Here is a 22,773-nt window from a genome sequence, read left to right on the forward strand (position 1 = left end):
GGCGTTCAGAGGACGGCAGGGGGCGCTGGCGGACATTTTTACAAAAGGGGCGCTGGGATGACTTTGGGGGGCGTTTGGACGAAGGTAAACTTTACACCTTAAATGCACAACAATGCCAGTTTAGACTTTGAGCAACTTGGTAAAACTGTATTATGTAGCATTAAACCATGCTTGGCTGCAACTGTATCTATGGCAGCTCTTCTTCTATTCAGTGTTTGTTAGCTTCTGTTAGCTTCTTGGCGCAGCTCCGTTCTCCTGCTACTGGTAGCTAAAATCACAACACCCTCACTGTGTGTCCCTCTGAAAAATGAACCCATTTAAATAAAGAAATCAAGAAATCCCTCCATGGGTGATACCACGATAGAGAGCGTTCATTTTATAGCGTTAACACGGTGCTGTAAGTGGTCCGGTATGAAACAGGGGTGATTGAACAACACAGCGCTTTGAAATTTCAATAATCAGAATGCAGAAATTGTTTCCGTTGTTTTAAAAGGTTTATGTCAGTCTGCCTTTTCCCCATCRATACTCTTCCCGACCGCCCTGCACCTTAGGGGCTTAAAAAAAAGATGTTCACATTGCGCAAAACTCTGAAACAGGAGAAGCGGGACATAAAACGGAGCGACGAACTATATGTGAATTATGGCATAAAAACATGTCCTTGGAGAAATCTGACACTGAACAGTGAAAAAATCAACACATGATGTGAAACGCATCATGCGTTGATTAGGCGGCGCAGCAGGCGATGAGATTACTGATGGTGAGCGTCAATAAACGATAAAATAAATCCAGCAACAGGAAAGAAACTAAAGTGGACATAGTGATAAACCAAGAGAGGATAATACTAATCAAATGAAACTAAATGGAAATGAATGAAGAACAAAATGCAAGAATAAACTAAGAAACTAAAGTAAATACAAAGGAATAAACTGGTATGGCAAGACCTTTTGAGCAATAATTAATACAGAGGACTGGATGGCAAGAATAAACAGACATTATTTCCACATAAAAGGTAAAATAATGTTGAAATGTCATGTGTTTGTTGAGACCATATCTAGTAATGAGAATAAATATATCTTACAGACCATAACAGTAAATAACTKATCACTTATTTATGTTTTTAATTAAATTTGATATATTTATTTCTTCAATATTATTTTTCATGTCAGTGTTAATGTCATGAGGCTGATGACTCCATGACACTTTCAATTTGACTCATTAGGATTTGATTAAGAACCAGATTTGTTCTATGTAATTTCTGTCCAGTAAAACTATTAATCTATAATCAATAGATAGGTCTATATAAAGATACAATCCATGTTTCTGTCTCATATTTGATTGGTATTAAAAGGTTCTGGAACTTTTGTTTTTCCACTGAAAGCTCTGGTTTGCACAATAAATGCCATGTGGGTGAAGTTTTATGGATGATACTCTGATGTCCCATTCTCCTGAAGGCAGCACAGAGCTGCACCACCAGAAACCGACAAAAACWCTRAAGAGAAGAAGAGTTATGATTAATGTAGTTACAGTTCTATCCATGTTTTAATGTTGCAGAGCTCAGTCGTTTTGCAAATAGTTCAAAGTTTAAACTGGCATTGTTGTACATCTTTTATCTGGTCATTTTGTGCAAGATTTAACAACTAGAAAATGGCACAAAATAAGAATAATTTTTCCACTCTGACTTGCTGCTGTTAGGCCTACCAATTTTAAGTTGAATGTTCATTGCATTTTTCATAGACGCCTGTGAAAATAATTTCTATTCCCATGGCTTTTTTGTTTTCTGGGAAATTATTTTTGATGATAAATACAGAAACAAGCATAAAAATCAAAACATCTACAATAGCGATAGGAATATTAATGATAAAATAATGGTCAGTGCAAAGTAGCCTGCAAATTCTTTGTTGAGGGGCGGTGAGGGACCTGGATAAAGGCTAGGGGGGCGCTGGCCCAAAAAAGGTTGAGAAACACTGTGCTAATCTAAATATTTAACCAGTAATAACTACTAAAAACTAGCAAACACACTCTGCAAGCCAAGTAAAACTAACTGAATAAGACAAACAAAAAATGACAACAAAATAAAACTAAACTACAAAGAAAAACCCAGAACATTTAGAACCCTGGGAGTAATGACATCCAAAGAGTTCAGCATCTGACCAGAGTACTCTCTCAAATATTTCACTGACTTGTCTAAATCTTCTGCAGCAAACTTTAATAAAGCTTCACAATACCTTTAGCAGTGGAGTCTTGTGCAGTGAAAGTTAGAAAAGCCACTTATGCGTCTTTTCAGATATACACTCTTGACTCCTCTGTCAGAAATCTTAAGACATTCTGTACCATATGATGGACGGGTATCCTTTCTTAATCTGGATTGTATTGCCTGTTTCACTCGCTAGAACATTTTAAAGTTTAAATGCAGCTGTAACAACTATCAGTATTTTTAACTCTTAAAAACATTTTTTTTGTGAATTTCTTGTTTCCTAATCAAATCATTCTGTGCACAGAGTGCTTTCTGAATACTGACCGGTTTCAGCTGATTTCTTGGTGTTCTGTGTCTTTTCACACACCCGTTTTTTCAAGTGTTTGAAACTTATTCCATTTGTCATTCCAATGTTTTGTTGTTTAATTCCATCTCTGGACTCATTTGTTTTGTATGTATGGATTACTGGTGGTTGTTGCTCACATCTGGTTTGAGTTTGATGTCAAAAGAAATATTTAGAATATATTTCCCCCAGAAAAAAAAAGTCCAAACGCTGAATAGTCGCCACAGAGAGGGACAGACCAAAATGTGTTGGTTTTTTTTGCCCATGTTACGTAACAGCTGGTTTCAGGTGCCTGCAGGTCCGCAGATTTTCTCAGGAAAAAAAAAGGAACAAGTAAAGCTTTTATTCAGTTCAGACAAAATGCAGCACATAAACCGCTGGACGGTTTTTTGCCCAACAGGATTGTTTTGTTGGTAGGAATGTAAATGAACTTGAATGGTGGAAACTCCGAAAGAGAGCAGAGATGAAGAAAAGCAGCGACTTTGATGCCAAGATTTAGTTTTAATACCGAAGCTGTTTGGCGGGTTTGCGGTGGGATGATCTTTGAAGTAAATGGGTTGGAACTGTGCAGGGAACATTCTCATGGGGATAATTGTAGTATATTTCCAGCAGCTTTCTGAACGGAACAAAGGCTTGTTTGTAAAGTTGTGACTCAAGATAACAACTAAATTATTATGGTTTTTAACAAACTAATTACAGTTCTTTTTTTTTCTTTTTTTTTCCCTTTTCAAGATAAATTAAAATGCATGTTTCTCTTTAACTCTTTGTGCGTCCATGTTTGAGATCAATGAAGCCACCGAGTGCTTCTGTAATAAATGCTGTCATTATTGGAGTCTGGAAAATATCTGAGATGGAATCACTTCTAACCAATTGAATCTGGGTATTTTTCTTTCAAATTGTTTTTGAATTGAAAAAAGAGTTTGCTCCTCTCCCGATGTCCTTTTTTGTTATTTTGCATGTTTGTCACACGAAAGCATTTGAGAATGTTAAACCAATTTAAATATTAGTCAAAAACACCACAGGTATTTAAAACTGCAGGTTTTAAATGAAGTTCATTTATTAAGGAAGACAAAAAAATCCCCAAAAAACATTTATGCACACCCCTCCATACAGTGTCTTGCAAAAATAAAAATAAACACACCGCATTTTCCACATTTTGTAATGCTACAAATTTGAGTGGTTCTAACTGAGATTCAACGTCGAACACCAAACAACCAAACAACCAAACAAAGTAGAAGAAATATCTACAAAGTGAAAAGTACTTTGTGCATTTGTACTTAGCCCTCTCTTTTTTTTTTCTTCTTTTTTTTCATTTTCTCTTCAGAAGTTGCCTAATTAGTAAATTGAGTTCACTTGTTTTTCATTTATTCTCGGTATGGAGCCAGCTGCGCTGCGAAGGCCTCAGAGGTTTGTTAGAGAACATTAGAAAACAAACAACATAATGAAGACCAAGGAACACCGCAGACAGCTCAGGCAGAAAGCTGGGCAGAAGTTTTAGGCAAGGTGCAATTATGATGTCACCCAACTTAAAACATGTTAGGGATCATTGTTCGATGCAACGTTTGATGCAACGTTACGGCAGCGCTGCAGAGACACRGCCGTTCACCAAAACAAACAAGCAGAACATTAATAAGAAAAACCACGTAGGAAATACAAAATACCTTGATCTGATGGGATTAAATAATCCGAATGTATGGTTTATATGGATACTGAATTATTTAATATGATTGTGCACCAGTTCAGAATAGAAGTACTGACATGCACAAAGTTGTAAAGTTTCCCTAAAAACACAGAAGAAGAAGCTGTTCCTCAGTTTCTGCCAAACGTAAAACCGAACAAACAGTAGTGTGTTGGTTCCAGAACGGACCAGCACCAGGTTCTAATAAAGCTCCAGGAATTACTGCACTCCCTAATTACGCCTCCTGCTGTCTCTGAGGGCTTGGACTGACCCCATGTGCGATTTTATGGCTTTTTTTTTTTTTCTTCCCGCAGTGGTTTTGGGAAATGACGGTCTGACGCGATTACAAATTCATTCCGATGGAGACGAATCCGATCCAAATATTCCAATCGGGGCGTCGGCATGTCATGTTTTTTTTTAGTCAGACCGACAGGTTTGATCTGATTGCTTATTTTCTTGTAAGTGTGCCTTCTACAAATCTGAGTTTCGGAGAAGAAAATCGAGAAGAAACGGCATCATTTAGAGAGAGGCTCTAGGAGTCTTGTATAAAGTTTCTCACTAGACGTGTGTGGATACGAGACCGTCTTTATGTTGTTCCTTCCACTTTACAGTTATACACTACTTTGTACAACAAAACAAAAAGTGTGTTTGTAATATGAGAACATGTAAAACGGTTCAAGAGATATTAATACTTTTGCAAGGCACTGTAAGCATTTATTCCTTATACACACACGTTAAAGGGTCAGTATTGTGTAAAATTGATATTTTTGAGTCTCGTATTATGTTACAATGTTATTCCCTCTTAAAAAAACATACCTAGAATGTTGCTTGGATTCTTTCATGCATGTTTGAGAAATCCTTGAATCTCCATGGCAACCATTCAACCATTGAAAAATGCCTGGCTGGACCTAGCCCCGCCTTCGAGACAAAGCTCCGCCTTTTAGTTGCAGTTTCCAAGCTTCTGCCTCACAGAGCAGCTCTCCCCCACTACTTCTCCATGTTACACTGGTAAAAATGTTCCTAAAGGGTTAATGGAGGAGCCATGTTGTAACAATTTCCTGAAGGCAGAGTTTCAGAAAGAGCAGGAATTTTTAAAGAGACAGAGGCCCAATTTCAATTACAAAGTAAAATTTATTTTGTCATATTTGACATATGCAGCATTTTTATACCAATTGAAGTTAACATAGTTATTTGACTGCACTATAAAATGGCTCTATGTGGCTGGACAACACACAATACTGCCCTCTTAAATATTTCCCATTGTGTCATTCAAATGTTTTATATTTATATACAAGTATATATGTTTTTTGTCTTGTTTACTGTAGTGATCCGAGGAATCTGTGATGACTACAACTTGGATTTCCCAGCTTTCTATGCCTGCATCGGTTTGTGGAACTGCCTCTTCCTAATCTTGGGAGGGATCTTCAATGTCAGTCTGCTGATGAAGCTCTTTAAAAGGTACCACTTATATTTGCGTTTTCCTAATGGGTCACATTGGTTCCAACTCCACCGACCTGTAACTGCTGCTGACAAAATCTATAATATTAAAAGCCGACAGCATGGCAGATCTTGCTAACTAGCTTGTTCTTGTTTTTGGGATTGTTTTTTTTTTTCTTTTTTGTCAGCATTAGGTTTTACAAATTCAAAGACCTATTATCATTTCGCAAAAAAATGTGGATGCTGTGAGCAGGAATGGCTCATAAGTTTTTATTTGTGAGTAAAAGAAATGCAAATTCTAATGTTTCTGTTAGAATTTCTCAGATGCTTGAGTTGCAGCTAAAAACATCCAACTTTGATGGTTATGTTGCTCCATTGCCATTTTTACCTTTACAGTTTTGGTTATTTCCTATTAGAGTCTTATTTTGGTTACTAAAACCATAGCTCTTGATTTGCCTGTCGTTCTACGTTTCTGTTCTCATCTCGAGCTCTGGGTAACGACAGACAGAATTAGATCATAGAAACAAGCAGCCGAAATGAGTTTCCTCCGCAAGGTGTCAGGGCTCTCCCTTAGAGACTGGGTGAGAGGTTCAGTCATCCAGGAAGGACTCAGGGGTAGAGCTCTCCCGGGTGAGGTGTTCTTGGCACGTCCTACTCGGAGGACATCCAGAGGAAAACCCAGGACACGCTGGGGGGACTGTGTTTCTCGGCTGGCCTGGGAATGCCTTGGGATTCCCCCACTGGAGCTGGTCCAAGTGGCTGGGGAGAGGGAAGTCTGGGTCTCTCTGCTTTGGCTGCTGCCTCTGCGATTCTACAATAAAAGAGTACCATCTGCTGTTTTGCACCATTCACACCCTGCAGGAAGATTCTTGTTAGAAAATATAATTATCTGACTCTACTGAACAATATCTATCAGCAGGAGGTCACTTGGTTATTACTGGATGACTTTTTCTACTTTTACTGTTTTTTAAGCTCAAATGGGGATCACAACCAAAATAAATGGGAACAAAGTACAACACAAAGTTTTCAGATCTCAGTCAGTGGCAGTGGGAGTGGAAGAGACTGGGAAGTTCTGGTTCTTGTATCCTCCTGCTGTAGGACGGTTCTGGGCAGCTTGGGGTTTGTTTTGGCTTTTGGCTTATCTGGCTCTTGACTTCCTGCGCTATTCTACTCTAATAAAATCTCGCTTACAGCACAGGTTGGGTTTTCTCCTCTTCACTTGGATTCCCTCCTGTAGAATTTCTATCGGCTCAATCAGCGAACAGAGGAAGAAGTTGTGAGAAATGAAGTCAATTTTCTGTGCTGTTTTAGAATTGTAGTCTGTCTAGAAATGGCAGAAGAGGAAGTAAATAAAACCATTCAGACCGTGTTGGCCATGCTTCTAAATATTGAATAAATATTAACCGCTGCCTTGTTCAGATCAACACTTCCCTCTTCACAGTGGAGGATGGTTGTTTGTAGCACAGGCAATTTCTGGTAAGCTTCATAGCACCAAACTGGTACAGTGTATACATCATGGGGAAACGTTAGTGATTGGGTAAAGATTAAAACTTTATCCAATCCGTTGGAGGCTAGCAAGACTATTGAGAAACGATTGCTAGCCTCCAGAAATGATTGCTAGCCTGTAGCTGGCTTACAATCATTTTTCATTAGTTAAGAGCCCAGACGTTCTGTGTGAAGGACTAGTGTCTGGTTTTTAACAGGCTGGCTCCTGGTGGCAGGGTGCCCATTTTTTAGGTGGAAGATGTCTTTCAGGCTTAGAGGCTGGTCTGGTAATCGAGGTGGTTGGAACTTGTCAATTGGATTTGAGTTGTGATGAAGCCCAAAGACCCTCAGGRATGTGCAGGGTGACTGGCTTGTGGAGTCTGAACTAGGCAGTGATGAGTGATCACGAGATCCATCACCACTATAACTGGTGGATTTTCCTCTTCATCACTGGAAACACTTTGTGTCGTGTGTGGGAGCCTGATAGTCTTGTCTTGACCAGCACTGGAAGACACTKTAGCACTGCCAGATAAGGTGGATCTATGCCATACGTCTTCAGGGTCTGAGGCTATATGCCAGACATGGAAAACTGGGATGCACTCCATGCCATGATGTTCAGAATTTAGGTCTCATGGCATCTCAAGGTGTCAACATTGCTATATATATGGGGTTTTTTTTGTCATAGTACCCCCAAGAATTTAAAACTACTTTCACCCCTGCTTGTAGCTAAGCAACAATGTACAATGTGTTTTCCAGGTCAACAGAAGAGGTTATTGCCCTGTTCATCTCCATTGCATTTGTAGTTGATGCTGTCAAAGGAACAGTCAAAAGTAAGTAACAGAAGCAGTCACTTTTTTTGTTTTTCTGCAACACTTCAATCTGTGACTGCTTATACTTCTTCCATATTTTGATATATTATTTGTATTTTATTATTATTATTATTATTATTATTATTATTTGTGATAATTAAGACTCTGCACCCATCTCAGCTTTTACTGTTATCACAAGCAAATTTCCGATTTAAAGCAGGCAAAAGTTTTCCAACACAAATGGAGTCGTTAAAAGATAACTGCGACATATTCTCCATACTGGTGACACGTTACTGGTGTCTTTTTAATAATGTTATTTGCTGGAGCTACTTTCTAATTATGCCTGAGGAATCCTTCGTTGACCGAGAGTGCCAAGATCTCTTCAGCTAATCAATTAGTCATTTTAATTAAAACCTGTCCAGTCCTTTTTCCTAGTGACATTGTTCTTTGTTTCAGCCATCTGCAAATGGATCTTTACAAATCTGCTGYGTATTACTTAGCATTTTKTTTTCTATTTAATGCAAAAAACATTTGTATTCACTCGCTATTTATGGCTAATTCACAGACAAAAGAGCATGAATAAAATCAGCTCTCTAACTTTGCATTAATGCTCTTGCTTCTAGATATTACTATAGTTTTGTGCTGCCTTCTGGTTTTCAGACTGAAACCACAGAGCAGGGTGTCTCTGCATCTTTAAAATCTCAAATTCATGTATCTAAAGTCAGGCTGTTAATGTGTTAAATTAATGTGTTAAATGTATTTATTATATATATGTAATAATGTTAGCCTTAAATAAACTTACGTTTTTTTTTTTGTTTTGTTTTTTTCACATGACTTTTCTGTCAGCCAAAAGTTTGATTCACACATTGGATWCTTGCTTTCTGTGACGTGGTTGAGGCTACCGGTAACAAGCTKYTAATATATCCTTAATTGCTAGCTTGTTGCGTTTATCATGAGTCGGTGTAAGTTTATCGGCAGGTGGCTGGACGACATTCTTCTCGGCACTGAAAACAGACCCWGAMCTCACCATCACTTTGGKGAAACTTGTGGTGGCAGGAAAACCCAGTGGAGTTATAAAAAAGTTAGGCAGAGCCGACAAGGATTTTGGATTTCAAATGCTCAAAGCTGTCCATCCAGTCTGTCACATAAAATCACAATAAAATAAACCAAAGCTTTTGGTTGTACAATTATAAAAATGGAAAGGGTTCAACGGAGTTTGAATGCTTTTCAATTTACCTAAGAAAAAGAAAAACGTACAAAAATGTGTGTTTTATTTTTTGTTGGTTTGTTTTGACCACTGTGATTCTGGTTTCAGTCTTTCAGAGGTACTACCACGCTCCAGGTCTGGAAAACAGGAGCATAGCGGACCTTCCTCAGGTTGGAGACCTGCAGGGAGGAAACGGGAGTGAGGTGATGGTCGGGTCAGTGTTCAATGCTCTGCCTGAATCTTTCATCCAGTGCACTCGAGAGAGGCCCGTCCTTTGCCTCCTGCTGATGCTCGGGACATTATGGATGGGCTATACCCTCTACCAGTTCAAAAGAAGGTACATTCTGCATTAATATTCCGAGGCACCTGAAAGATTAATCACTGGAGAACTTTAAATCACGTTTGGCTGGGACCGCTGCCTTGCTGGGATGGATGCTGCAGAGCAGGACCTCGCCTCTAAGGATTGTAACTTTCCAGACAGAACTTGCTAAACTCACTTTTCTGTCAGAACTTCAGTTCCAGCCTGTGATTTAATAAGCATTAATATTCTACTACTGATTGCTCTCTGTAATCAAATCAACCTCAAAGCTGGATTCAATTGTGTAAGCAAGAGGCGGAGTAAGGTACTTAAGCAGTGTCAGGATTGCAGCCATTGTCCTTGTCTTGTCCACAGTAATTGTATTCCTCCATTATTTGTCTCTCCTTGCTCACTCCAATGTCCTTTCTCTCTCTGTCTCCGTCTCCCAGTCCGTTCCTGCATGCCAAAGTGAGGGAAGTGCTGTCGGATTGCGCCCTGCCCATCTCAGTGCTGCTGTTCTCCTTCATCGGCTCCTACATTTTTAGCGACATCGAGCGTTAGTATCATTTTTCTTACCTCTTGTTTTGCTCCAAATGGCTGGCTGAAGCTATAGCCTGTTCAGTGCAATGTGAACAGAAAACAGCCGCAGGAAGTTTGTTTGTAGTTTCCAGTAAAGCAGAAATAGATCTAGGTTCCAGAAAATTGGAAAGACACCCAGAAATATAAATGATCAAAGTTTATATTAAAAAGTATTTACTAGTATCTGTGCATCCCTAAAAAGTTTTAAATTCATGTATGTAAAATTAAGGATTTAGAATGTCTTGATTCCATTTAAAAAATATAAGTTGGCCTTAAATGTGTTCTTTAGAAGTCATACATTTCGTGGCAGGACTATTTAATCTTATATATCCTTTGTAGTTTTTTTCTTGTGGTATTTTTGTGTCAGGCAAACATTTGAGTTGCCTTTAAATCGCTTCATCCTTGCATAATATGAGGGAAGTAATGCTACTGGTAACTAGCTGCTAATGTACCCTTGCTAGCTGGCAAAGGTCTATATTAGCAGATAAATTAGCAGGAAGCATTGGTTCTGGTTCCTGCAGTGGAAATGGAGGAATAATAAAAACAAGAAAGCTAGTGTAACAGTTATGGGCTTTGCAGCTAACTGCGGCTACAAGAGCAGCATCAGAAGATGGTTCTTTAAGGAGCCTGAGGTGTGAATGAAGATACGAAGCAATGGTTTTAGTTTTGCTGTATATATTAGTGATTTGGGGAAAAAAACAACAGACAATTACAAATGTACAATGAGAGACAAATTAACTCAAAATAAATCAATTCCAAGATCATAAAGTTCTTGTCCTTATTCCTAGCTTGCCATCCTTGGATTCAGAAGAGGATCTGATCCATCAGGAATAAAAACCCGACCTAAAAGGCCAGAAAACCCATCAAGTGTTTTAACAAACAATTATGTGCAAACATACAAATGCAATAAATATCAAATTCAAATGCAATTATTAAATGCCTAATAATTAAACATTTCAATCAGGTTAAATTAACCATAATTTAAATAAACAAAAAGAATATCAATCATATTTCAAACTAATCAATTTAAAGTTAAAGTTGAAATCAAAGTTCACTTTCAAAATATCAATCAAGAAAAAGAAAATAAATTAACTCAAATACTCAGAGTGGGGAAAAGAAAAAAATTATTAGCTACATCCCATTTTAATCAATTTAATTTGCTACATCCCATTTTAATCAATTTAATTTGAAACTCAAAACAAAAAGTGCCAGAGCTTGCACAAAATCCGCGATCAGGTTACCTTTGTGAAGAAGGTGGGGCGTACTAGACCACAATCAGCTGTGGCAATCCCGTGACGGCCAAGGTAACAATGCCAACAATTCTAATTAAACAACGCTCCAATGAGCAATCGAGCAGAAATGTCATGCTAAACCAATAGTGCTATCACACAAACAAACTCACCAATAGATCAAATCAGTGGATGCAAAGATTTTGATGAATTTGCCAGGAAGATCCCAAACAGCCAGCCACAATCACAGTGGAACAGGTGATGTAGTTCAAACTTCGCTGGAGGCGGGGCTTTAAATAAGTTGGCAAGTTTGGGGCAAAACAGGAAGTGAGCCCGCAAAAATAACTTTTTGACTTTTGACTAATTGCGGGTTACACTAGCTTAAAAAAATGCGAACTATCTAGCAAGCTTGATTTTATATTTTTTTCGTCTGTTATGGTTTAAGTGCAAATTTATCAGCAGTTAGCTGGACAACGTTCATCTTCGCCATTGGATCACTCCTGTTTCAAACCTGCGAAATAACTTGGCACTACGGTGGTAAAGGCTGTTTGTTTTTTACAATTCTGACATCATACGGGTCTTAAATTTCACCTCCAAAAGTCATAAATCTGAATTGGTTAAACCTCCAGAAACCCAGATTTCAATGCACAGTTAGAGCGTAGTGTTTGATTGATGAGTGACTCCATGTGAGCACACCTGCAGTGGAGGAAGGTATTCCTATACTTTAGATAACCTAATCCCAGCTGTCACTTCATCACTGCCAACAGAAAATCAATGCACTGTGTCCACTGACCTTAGTTGGTAGGTCTATAGATTTCTGATCTCTGTGGTCTGGTAGAAAATAATCAATTTTTTTTAAAACTCCAATAAGTACCTAAACGTTCCCTTATCAACCGCAGATTCGTTATCATGGTTCCTCAGGCCTTCCATCAGAAGTGTTGCAGAGGACCTTAAACTTTTCAAGTACAAAAAGGAAACGATTTCTTTCTTGTAGGTAATCAGTTTTCTGATTGTACATTTGCCATTCAAGTAATTCAAGTGGATAAAAGTTGAGGAGTTAGCTCTTTAGCTCTGAACGTATGGATTTTGAAATCAGAAAAGCTGTTTGGAATGTAAAAAAAAAAAGTTGCTGTGTTTTGGAGCTCGTTGTTCAAAACAAGCCATAATGCAAGGCATGAACATACTCGACGCAAGAAGAAAGCGTCAATGACTGTTTTTCCCCCATGTAATTTGTTTCTATTGGCCCTCAGGAAACTACCAGCTAAAGAACAGGAAGTAAATAGAAACATGCACCTGTGCCAATCATCGTCATCCGACCAACACATCAAGATTCTGTTTTAATGGCTTACCCACAGTGGTTCTTGCCATAAAAAAGTTCCTCTCCTCAAGGCCAGCAAACTGCCAAATCTGCTGCTTGTATAGCGGCGCTCCCACCTGCTGAGTTCAGTTAATCAAGAGCTTTAATTGGCAACACCTGGCTGCTACCTACCCTGACAAATCCAAATCCTGTGGAATCTGCAGTAGATGGCAGAACGCCGGCTGCAGTGTAAAGTTTTCGTCATTTAAAGTGTGTTACTAATATGCGACACACACACCCCGTTACACACATCAATACATTGTTACTAGAAAGGCTCTTTCCAAGGTGTTGACCTCCATTGAGCAGAGTTCATCATCTTGGTCAAGGATGTTCCGACAGGCGTAGTCAGGGACTTTACCATCAACACTGTCAACAGTAATCCCTGCGATTTATGGCTAACGGACTATACGGTTCTTCMCCTGCCGCAACAAGAAGACTTTCATTCCTTCCACTGACTAACAAACCTGGAATTGTTGTAGTTTATGAAGGATTTCATAAACTACGTTAGTTTTTGCTGATTTTTACCATTTTATTTTATTTTTAATTTCTAACATTTTATTAATAAATTATTTAAACCTTCTTTTAAAGGAACAGCTTTATGTAAAATTGACTTTTTCAACCTGTAAATCATGTTATAATGACATTCCTTCATTAAAAACAATCATGGAGGGTTGCTTTGATTTTCTGATGCATGTTTGAGAAATCCTTTCATCTCTGTGGCAACCATTCAGTTGTGCAAAACGCCTGGATGAACATAGCCCCGCCTTCAAGGACAAAGCTCCTCCTTGGAACTGCGGTTTCCAAGCTTCCGCATCACAGAGCAGTTCCTCCGCTCAGCTCCTTAAGACTATCCAGCAGCAATTAGCAACCACCTGGTGGGATTGAGCATCAGCTGAGCATATTATATGAGCTTCTTCTCAGAAGTTCACATTAAAGGGTTCATAGAGGAGACATATTGTGATGACCTTGAAGGCGGAGTTTTGGAAAAAGCAGGAGTTTTTAAAGAGACAGAGGTTCAATTTCAAGGCATTGAATATCGAGGACAAATTTATTTTGGGTCATATTTGATATATTTTCTAACGACAACAGGCAACATAGTTACCTGATTGTGTTGTAAAATGGCCCTATGTGCCTGGAAAACACATAACACTGCCCCCTTAAGATATATCTGACATCCTTTGGAGATGTTTATTTTTCTTTTTAATTTCTTCAAATTTATTCATCAATTGTTTCTGAAACCTTGTACTATTAAAATACAGCATACAGTTACCGGGGATCATTTTTATTCCAGTTCAGCTAAAGCTGCTAAATGGTAAAACCTGTTTTTTATCTGAAACGGCCTTGTTTGAGACGGAACCCTTTTATTTGCTGCCCTTATTATCGCTTTATGCTCTTTAATAAAGGCACCGTGCGAAACACATTGGCCATTTTCATTTTTTTTTGTTTTTTTTATCCTCTGTTGTTTGGCATCATTTTTAGCCTCTATTGTTGCCAAGGCAGCAGCTGTTCTCTGGGGGTCAGAACAGAGATGACTGCCAAACCTCGAATGAATTTAAATTTAAGTGCCCGGACAATTTTCTGTTCTGTACCTCCAGAGACAATAAGTCATAGCATAATAGACCAATTATTGTCTTGTCATTTTCTAAATTTAACCAGCTACATTTAATCCAGCAGTATTTGACGGAGCGGCGCACCAAATTGGATACGAAGCATTTAAAAAATGAAATCCAGAAACTTTTCAAAGAATTAAAAACAATTGAAAATGTGGATTATCACATCAGTAAAACATAGCAAAACCACAATATTAGCAAATTAAGGAAGCTTTTTATGAGATACTTATGATGTTTGTATAACACTTCATATGAGGATGGAGAATCATTTCCAATCATCTGCTGCCATTTTTCTCCTTCTGATTCGTCCAGTTCCAGTGTTTAAGGTTCACAATCGGCCGATTTTCAACGTGGCTCCGTTCGAGCGGCTGTCAGCCATGAACGTCGTCAGTGCCATGGGACTCGGCTTCCTCCTGGCTCTCCTCATCTTCATCGACCAGAACATCGTTGTTTCGCTTACCAATGCTCCAGAGAACAGGTGGGTGCCAACACGTTGACGGAAGAACCTCTAGATCTCTTCGTAAGAACCTCTAGTTCTTATCCAAACGAAGGGTGTATATTGTCATGTGGATAAGTAGCACATTAATTTCGATAATAATTACCCTGGGTTCAAAAAAATATGTTTTGGAAGTTGTCTATTTTTTTTTTTCAAATGAATTAGCACTATTTTGTGCCACTGAATCCAAAAGTGACATCCATTTTCCTCAACCAGGTCAGGTTTTTATTCTAATTTGATTTAGAGAAATCACTCAGCTTTTGGAGCAGTCGTGACCTCAACCATATTGATAATTTAAGGAATTTAACTAGAAGACCAGTCTCTGCCAGTAAACTTAACTTCACCAATTCGGATCGGAAGATTGGGTCCAGAATTATACATATTCATTTTCTTATTGGTCATAAAGCTTTCATTCACCAAGTGAGGCTCATCGCTGTCTTCTGAAGTTCCCATCCTGCTTCATTCAATGCATCCACTGGGTCCTACTGAAGGACACGTCAACAGGACGTATGGATATGGTCTGCAGCGTTCATCATTCACAGGGCTTCCCTCATACAGCTCAGCCTGTTGCTGTTCCCCCCAAAACACACACTTACTTAAATGTTGCAGCTCTGACATGAGTACACAATGTTTCACGCAGCCTCACTCTTTCCTATAGCGTGTCAACGTTATTGATTTACTTTGCTGCTTTCCGCGACAGTATGAAAGAATATAAATAATGGATTTGTATTTTTGCTTGCATGACGAATGAGATGGAGAAGTACGCTCGCTCCGTTTGWGTATTTTTCTTTGCTTTTAATTACATATCCTCTTTGTCTGCGTTCACACTGTTTCCTTTGTTTCCTGTTTGAGCGTGACATGTCGCCTCTCTCTCTCTCTCTCTCTCTCTCCCCTTAACCCCAGGTTGCTGAAGGGCACGGCGTATCACTGGGACCTGATGCTCTCTGGCCTCATTAACATCCTGATGTCGGTGCTGGGGTTGCCCTGGATGCATGCCGCCTTCCCCCACTCCACCCTCCACGTGCGCCAGCTGGCTTTCGTGGAGCAGCGTGTGGAGGGGGGGCACCTCTACGAGACGTGAGTTCGCCCGCCCTCTTGCCACCAACCGCGATCAAATGGAGGCATTGAAAGTTCATCTTCAGAGCGTGTGCTGACAGGGATTTTTTTTTTTTTTTTATGGCAGGCTCTCTCTTGATTGCTTGATTAGCATGGAACTAACAGTTTTCCTTTGAGGACGGATGAGCTGAGAGGGAGTTTCTAAAAGATGAGAGGATTAAGTTGAGCATTTCATCCACAGCCAGGCGAGATTATACTTTGCATATTAGGATTAATAAAGCAGCAGAGTGTGATAAATTAAGACTTCTTGTGTGAGGACAGAAGATGTAATCAAGGGTTTTAGTTTTTTTTGTGTGGACAGAGTATGCAATTTGGTATTTTTGATGGCATGTCTGTGTGTAAAATTCTCCAATCTCCCTATTTATGAGGATGTGTTAAGTCGCTTCTAGTCCGTTTAGAAAAGTTTATTTAAGTTATCATGGTGGATGGAAATTATATCATCTTCAGTTCTAAGAAAAATAACAATCTGTCAAATTTACAACAAATGAAAACATGTTAGGAAAAGCTAAAGACAGTTGTTTTTAGCATGATTTAAAGTGGCAGTGTGTAACTTTTATTTTTAAAAAAATGTTTTTTACGTATTTGCTGAAACTGTCACCATGTCAAGTATGGGATGAAACGAATAATCTGTGAAAAATTTATCTCCTCTGCTGTCTAGAAACAACCAATCAGAACCAGGAGGCGGGTCTTAGCACTGTCAATCACCTTCCATGTGGCGCTGCTTCTCCCCTGCAGCTAGCATAGTCTGTCATACTAATGATAGACTATGCTAATGTTAGTTAGCATTTTAGTTGGCATGGCCGCTGATGTAGGCACGTAAATGATTTTTCCCATTAGTACATTTAGCAGCAAGTACATGAGAATGATAGACAGCACTAAGCCCCTCCTCCGGGCTCTCATTGGTATTGGTATGGCAAAGAAATGCGTTTTGAATAGGAAACCTGTTCTCAGCAAAAACAAAAAGAGAAAATGGCAGCATGTTGCAGCTTTTCAAAATGTAATCACATTGGTCCAGAGACAGAAAATTCCTCCTCAAGAATATGAGATAAGAATAAAAATGTCATCCAATGAAAACAAATGTTTCACATTTTACAGAATCTAAGTACGTTTAAAATATTAGTTTTTCCTCACATAGCTTTTGCGTTTTCAGTCATTTTTGGCATTCATTTAAATTAGAGATGATACCTGTTTGTAATGATATATTTAGAAAAGTTGCTATCACTTAAAGTAGCACATTAGTTCATTATGTATTGAACAGAAAAATATTTGATCACCTTTCCAATTTCTGGGAACAGGGAATTTATTCAAAATACTCAAAAATCAATTTTAAAATGCATTGTAGTTGTACGTTATTGCCGCTTCTAATTGCAAGCAAACTACATATCACATTACACGTCCACTGTTAATTATTTCAAATAATTGCTTTTTTTATTATTAATATTTAAGAATAAGCCAGGCAGCTAAGCTAACCAATTAATGGTATTACAGAATTTTGTGCATAAACCAGTTTTTTGTTTAAATACATTTTATTTAAACCCAATCTCAAGACAGAAAAATTGGTTTCGAATTTGACCCTAAAAATTTTAATTGAATCGAATCGCTTGGCTGCATTTCCATTACAAATGTGTGCAAAACAAAATCACGTGTGAATAAGTTTGTTCACGCAATAAGTCACTAAAAAACTTGTGACCCCATGATTATCGTCCAACGACTTCCTGTCGTTTTCTTCTTCTTGGTTTGCGCCAGCGGCAGCATCCAGCTGTTGATCATGTGACTCATTATGCAATAAAAAGTGTTTCCATTGCAGTTTTGCTAAATAAACCAATTTTGATTCAGATGAAAAAAAAGAAACACCTCATCCTAGTGTCAAAACTTTTTGTCAAAAATCTTTTTTTTTCTGCTGCTCTATTAAGAAATTTTATTTATAGCATGTCAAATTGCACAATTATGTGGTCAACAGAAGCGCAGCTACTGAACGATTTGCATCTCTAATCAATTATAAGATCCTGTTTTGTCATCATAACAAAATCTACTTTTTCAAACAAAAGCAAAAAAGTATCATTCATATCCTCTGCTTATTAAATCCTGATGTTTAGGAAAGTCTGAATTGTACCGCTGCAAAACCTGCAATAAAACTGATTGGGAAAATCCCCAGAAACAAATTCTGTCGTTTTGCTAGAGATGATTTTTCAGAAACGCTTTGTTCTTTCATAGTGTGTCGTCTTGTTCCTCCTCAGCATCGTCCAGGTGAAGGAGACCCGGCTGACATCTCTGGCTGCCAACATCTTCATCGGCGTGTCTCTGCTGCTGCTGCCCGTTCCGCTGCAGTGGATCCCCAAACCCGTCCTGTACGGCCTCTTCCTCTACATCGCCCTCACCTCCATCGACGGAAACCAGATGTGCGACCGCATGGCTCTCCTCCTGAAGGAGCAGGTGAGCCAGGGTGCTGGGCAAGAGTGTGTATGCGTGTGTGTGTTGGTGTGCGCACCCAAATGTTTGCTGTGGGACTCAGCAGATCAAACAGTTGACTAGATGCCCAGCACAAGAGTCACCTCTCATCCAGTAACATCTTTATTTATTTGTTGTTTTTGATGTTTTTGAGGGGTTTTTTTTAAGGAATTACAAAATAAAATTTAAAAAGGAACCAAACTAATGTTTTTGTTTGATCTCGGCTTCATTAAAATGCAGTAAAGATCCTGCACAATCAGTTGAAAATATTAAATTTTATATCCACTAAATAGTTCTGTCTAAAGAAACCTGCAGGAATCTCCTTTATTTTCCGTGTGTCTCTTATCCCCAGTGTCCGGTTTAACCTTGCCTCTTCAACAGATAAAGCAAGGCTTACCCTTTCAATCCGTGCTTTACATGCTGCTGCCCCCAAATGGTAGCAGCAGGAACTGCATGCTCCTGGTAGAAAAATCTGGAGCTTAAAAACACCCAGACAGTAAAAGTTACATTTTAAAAATACTTAGTTACTGATGTAAAGATGGTGTGTGTAATGAAAAATATGTGCATTAGATGTGTATTTACCATATTATTCATTCTTATTTTACAGTTTAAGACACCAGGATATTTTAATTCCAGATGCAGCCATCGCAAATTGTGACCAGTTGATGCCAGTTTTGCTTTTTCTGATTTCTCTTTCTGAGCGATGAGAGGGTATTTCTTTAAAAGATCTTCTCCTTTAACTGTGAGATATTCAAGACATTTCTATGTAGCAAATGTTGAAAACTGAAAAAGATGCATCAGAGCAACTTTGCTGTACTCCTCCCAGTCTTTCTGATATCAAGTCTCTCTCGTCTTGCTCTCTTTCGCTTTCTTGCAGCTGGAAAAAACACATTTCATGCTGTTTTCTAGAAAAAAAACAGCACCTTACATGTCCTTTTTTCTTCAGACTTAATTTTAAAAACCTCAGTAATACTGACAATGGCAGAAAAATAAACAGCAGCTGAAAATGTAACAAATGTTGCGATTTTGCTCCCCAAACAGTTTACAGGGCTGTCGGGCATGAAAACAACCTCAAACACCTGAAAACCAATAAATCCAGACATTGAAACAGATTTTTAAGTACAAGCTCTTAATACTTATGATCCATGGTTATGTTTTGTGATAAGAATTTCCTACATTTTTCATAGTAGTAAACAAGTTTGCAAACATAATTTAGGCAAGTTCACGCTACCAAAAGCTAACAGAAGTTGTCATCTGAAACTGGAACTTAAAAGTGCAAATCTCAGAGGTGCGTAGGCTGTCCACTGCCTGTAATCATTTCCTTAAGACTGCAGTAGAAACACAGCCACAGGGGGAGATTGTATTTTAATCAGCTTTTATCCTCTCACCCCCCACAGACGTCTTACCCACCTACCCACTACATCCGCAAAGTGCCCCAGAGGAAGATCCACTACTTCACCTTCCTGCAGATGATGCAGCTGCTGGTGCTGTGCACATTCGGCATGTACCCAATACCGTACATGAAAATGATCTTCCCTCTGGTCATGATCCTCCTAATCCCAATCAGGTACGTATGGGGAAGCTTGGAAATCCATTTTCTCCATTTTGACATTCAGGTGTTTGTGTGTGAGGACGTTCACACCGTTTCAGTTCATCTGCAATTATGCACCTTGGTGGAATTGTAACCTGTGTGGCGAACTTGTACAATATTTTTTTGGTGTAAAGCGAAATCTCTCATCTAACTGTATAATTTTTTTGAGAACTAACATTTTAGATTTTTTTTTTTTTTTTTTAAGGTTTGAATTTTAAACCAAGAAATGTTATCTCTGGATCCTCTGAGGACATGAACTCCTCAAACTGAAGTCACGCTGCTTACCTTGCCCCATACTTTGGTAGATCTGAAATTGTGTGTTCAGAGATTCTAAGGCTACATTCACACACCAGGTGAATGCTGTCCATACACAACTTTTCACCGCAGTCTGATCTGATCTTTTCACACCAGCAAGAAAAATCCGATTTGAGCCATTTTCATACGTGAAGCTAAATCAGTTACGTATCAGACTGTTTTCAAAGATCTGCAGTCTGAACCCTCATGTCACATTTTATCCAGATTTTACATCATATGGACCTGAGACGTGTGTCACAACACGCAGTAAATCCAGATGTAAAAATGGCTGGAAATTACAATTAAGAACTTAAGAAGTCTGTGTCACAATCGCAGCACTGTTATCTCAGACTACCCATCCAAACAGACTTCTCTACATAAGCTGTAATCAATTATTCACTAAACAACCTTTCTATTAGTCTTGCTTTCTCTTTATTAATCTTATGATTTTGTGAATCAATCAAGTTTATCTTTACAGCACTTATCAGAAACAAGGCAGTTTAAAGTGTTTGGCATCATAAAAACACAAAACTCAGCAATGGAAACATTACATTTTGCATCAAAAATGTTGCTTAGAGTTTCATTTATTATGGTACCAAAGCAAATAAACAGGTGGGTTTTTAGTCAAGATTTAAAGGAACTCAGTATTTCAGCTGTTTTACAATTGTTCCAGATTTGTGAAACTTTAAATTGATCCGTAGACGGTAGCATTCATTATTGAACAGGCAACCGTTCGCACAGATCAAACTTTGTGATTAAACTGAGTGGCCCGAAAATGATTTGATGAAATCAAATGAAAACAGGTTCTGCTGTTGAATCAGAACATGAGATTAATTAATGTCAGTGTTGAGCCACTGTGGCAACATCTAAGTTCTCTTACTTTGTTTACTCTGGTGCATAGGAGCAATCTACATCGTGTCTCAGAATAGTGATGTTTATGCGGCAGAATTTCTTTTCATGTCCATAAATCCACGGTAACGGGTTATAGCTGGTGATCAGTTTAAGTAGCTTAAAGTATCAGAAGTGAAGGAAGTTGATGCTGGAGCGTTATTTAGTAAAAGCTGCAGATCTTTCAATATGGAGATAAAATGCAAATGTGCAATAGTGTCGATAGGAATCAACTTATAGGAAAGAAATGTATCAGTTTAGTGAAAAATATTTTTATTTTGATTACTATTAGTTAATTAGACTATCTGGAACATTTGATGATCTATTTTCACCCTAGCAACTCCATAATCCSTTAACATAATTTGGATTGATGAAATGAAGGAAGTACGGAAGAGGATTAGGGCCACTGGAAAAGAAATAACAGTTCTGGAAAAAAAAGTCAGAATTCTGACTTTAATCTCAGGATTCTGAGAAAAAAGTCAGAATTCTGACTTTAATCTCAGGATTCTGAGAAAAAAGTCAGAATTCTGACTTTTTTCTCAGAAGTCAAAATTCTGCGATTAAAGTCAGAATTCTGAGAAAAAAGTCAGAACTGTTTTATTTTTTTCCCACTGGCCCTAATCCTCTTCCGTAAGAAAGTACCCAAACTTTTCCACATTATTTTACTGTCGCCAAATTGTAAGCAGATCAGAAACCTGATCTGGAGCTGATAASAGAAATACAGAAAAACAGCTCTGTGAAAGCCCTTGTAAAGTATTGATTCAGTATTCTTTGCTGGGTGAGTTTTTAGCAGAGAAGTAAACAGTGCATTATTTAAAACATTTGCTCTGAAAGTTGTATTTTTCTCATCATTAAAAATGTTTTCCACTCACTTCAAATGGAAGCTCAATCTTAGAGTGTGCAGAGACAGAAACTGTTATCTGTGTTTGCTAAGGGGTTTTGATTCCTCTGGCTAGCACATGATAAAATGTTACTGAGTGATCTGCTAAATGTGTTTAGTCACAGTGTTACTGCCTGTATACGAAGCAGCACACATTCCTGATTAAATGCTTCGTTACAAATTAAATCACTACATTTAATGTGTTGATCAAATTATGTTGCATAGAAATGTCATCAGCATTAATTCATAAGCTATGTCTAAATTTTTAGCACCTGATGATTGCTTTTTCATTTTAAAATTGTTTWTTGCAGGCTAACATTTCTCTTTTTTTTATTTTGAACATTTTGAGTGCAAACATTGACCTTGCACAGCTTGAATAGCAGTCCTGTGTGTAGTTTAGCTAAATCACTAACAAAACACTGAAACTAGCTTTCAATATTCAGTGTGTTTCAGTGTAATTTTACAGATTTGGGATTTGGTATAACTCAGACCAGAGGTTGCTAAACTCTTCCATGCTATGGCYGCCCAAACAGCATTAGCTTCTGCAGGGGATTCTCTTTACAAACCCACACACAATGCTACAAGATATGCAAAGAGACTCCAACTTTTAGAGTGTTTCTGTTCACTTTTATTCACTACTCAAAAATTATTATATTCATTTAGCATAAATGCTGCCTTATTATACCTTCTGAGCAGGGCCGTGCAGAGACCACTAAAGGGGCAGGTGCTCAACAACAAAAAAAGGGCACATCTAACCTCATTCTAGGACAGAATATTAACAAAGCCACACAGCTTTCAGAGTTTAATAAACAATGATAAATTACAAAAATGTGA

At 38.3% G+C, this 22,773-nt stretch overlaps 1 protein-coding gene across 5 annotated transcripts in view; it reads left to right on the plus strand.

Annotated features, from left to right (window-relative positions):
• Positions 1 to 22,773, plus strand: part of slc4a11 (solute carrier family 4 member 11) — a 143,818-nt gene that overhangs the window by 117,873 nt on the left and 3,172 nt on the right. For 4 of the 5 annotated variants that reach the window (XM_008398798.2, XM_008398800.2, XM_008398799.2 and 1 more), the window contains 8 exons: positions 5,541 to 5,673; positions 7,894 to 7,967; positions 9,262 to 9,490; positions 9,901 to 10,007; positions 14,539 to 14,704; positions 15,626 to 15,799; positions 18,076 to 18,271; positions 19,684 to 19,853. In XM_008398798.2, the coding sequence (XP_008397020.1) occupies positions 5,541 to 5,673; positions 7,894 to 7,967; positions 9,262 to 9,490; positions 9,901 to 10,007; positions 14,539 to 14,704; positions 15,626 to 15,799; positions 18,076 to 18,271; positions 19,684 to 19,853 (1,249 nt within the window). The remainder of the gene's footprint in view (positions 1 to 5,540; positions 5,674 to 7,893; positions 7,968 to 9,261; positions 9,491 to 9,900; positions 10,008 to 14,538; positions 14,705 to 15,625; positions 15,800 to 18,075; positions 18,272 to 19,683; positions 19,854 to 22,773) is intronic. The other variant, XM_008398802.2, reaches the window with a different exon arrangement.

The sequence above is a fragment of the Poecilia reticulata genome, linkage group LG22 (assembly GCF_000633615.1).
Source record: "Poecilia reticulata strain Guanapo linkage group LG22, Guppy_female_1.0+MT, whole genome shotgun sequence".
Classification (NCBI taxonomy): domain Eukaryota; kingdom Metazoa; phylum Chordata; class Actinopteri; order Cyprinodontiformes; family Poeciliidae; genus Poecilia; species Poecilia reticulata.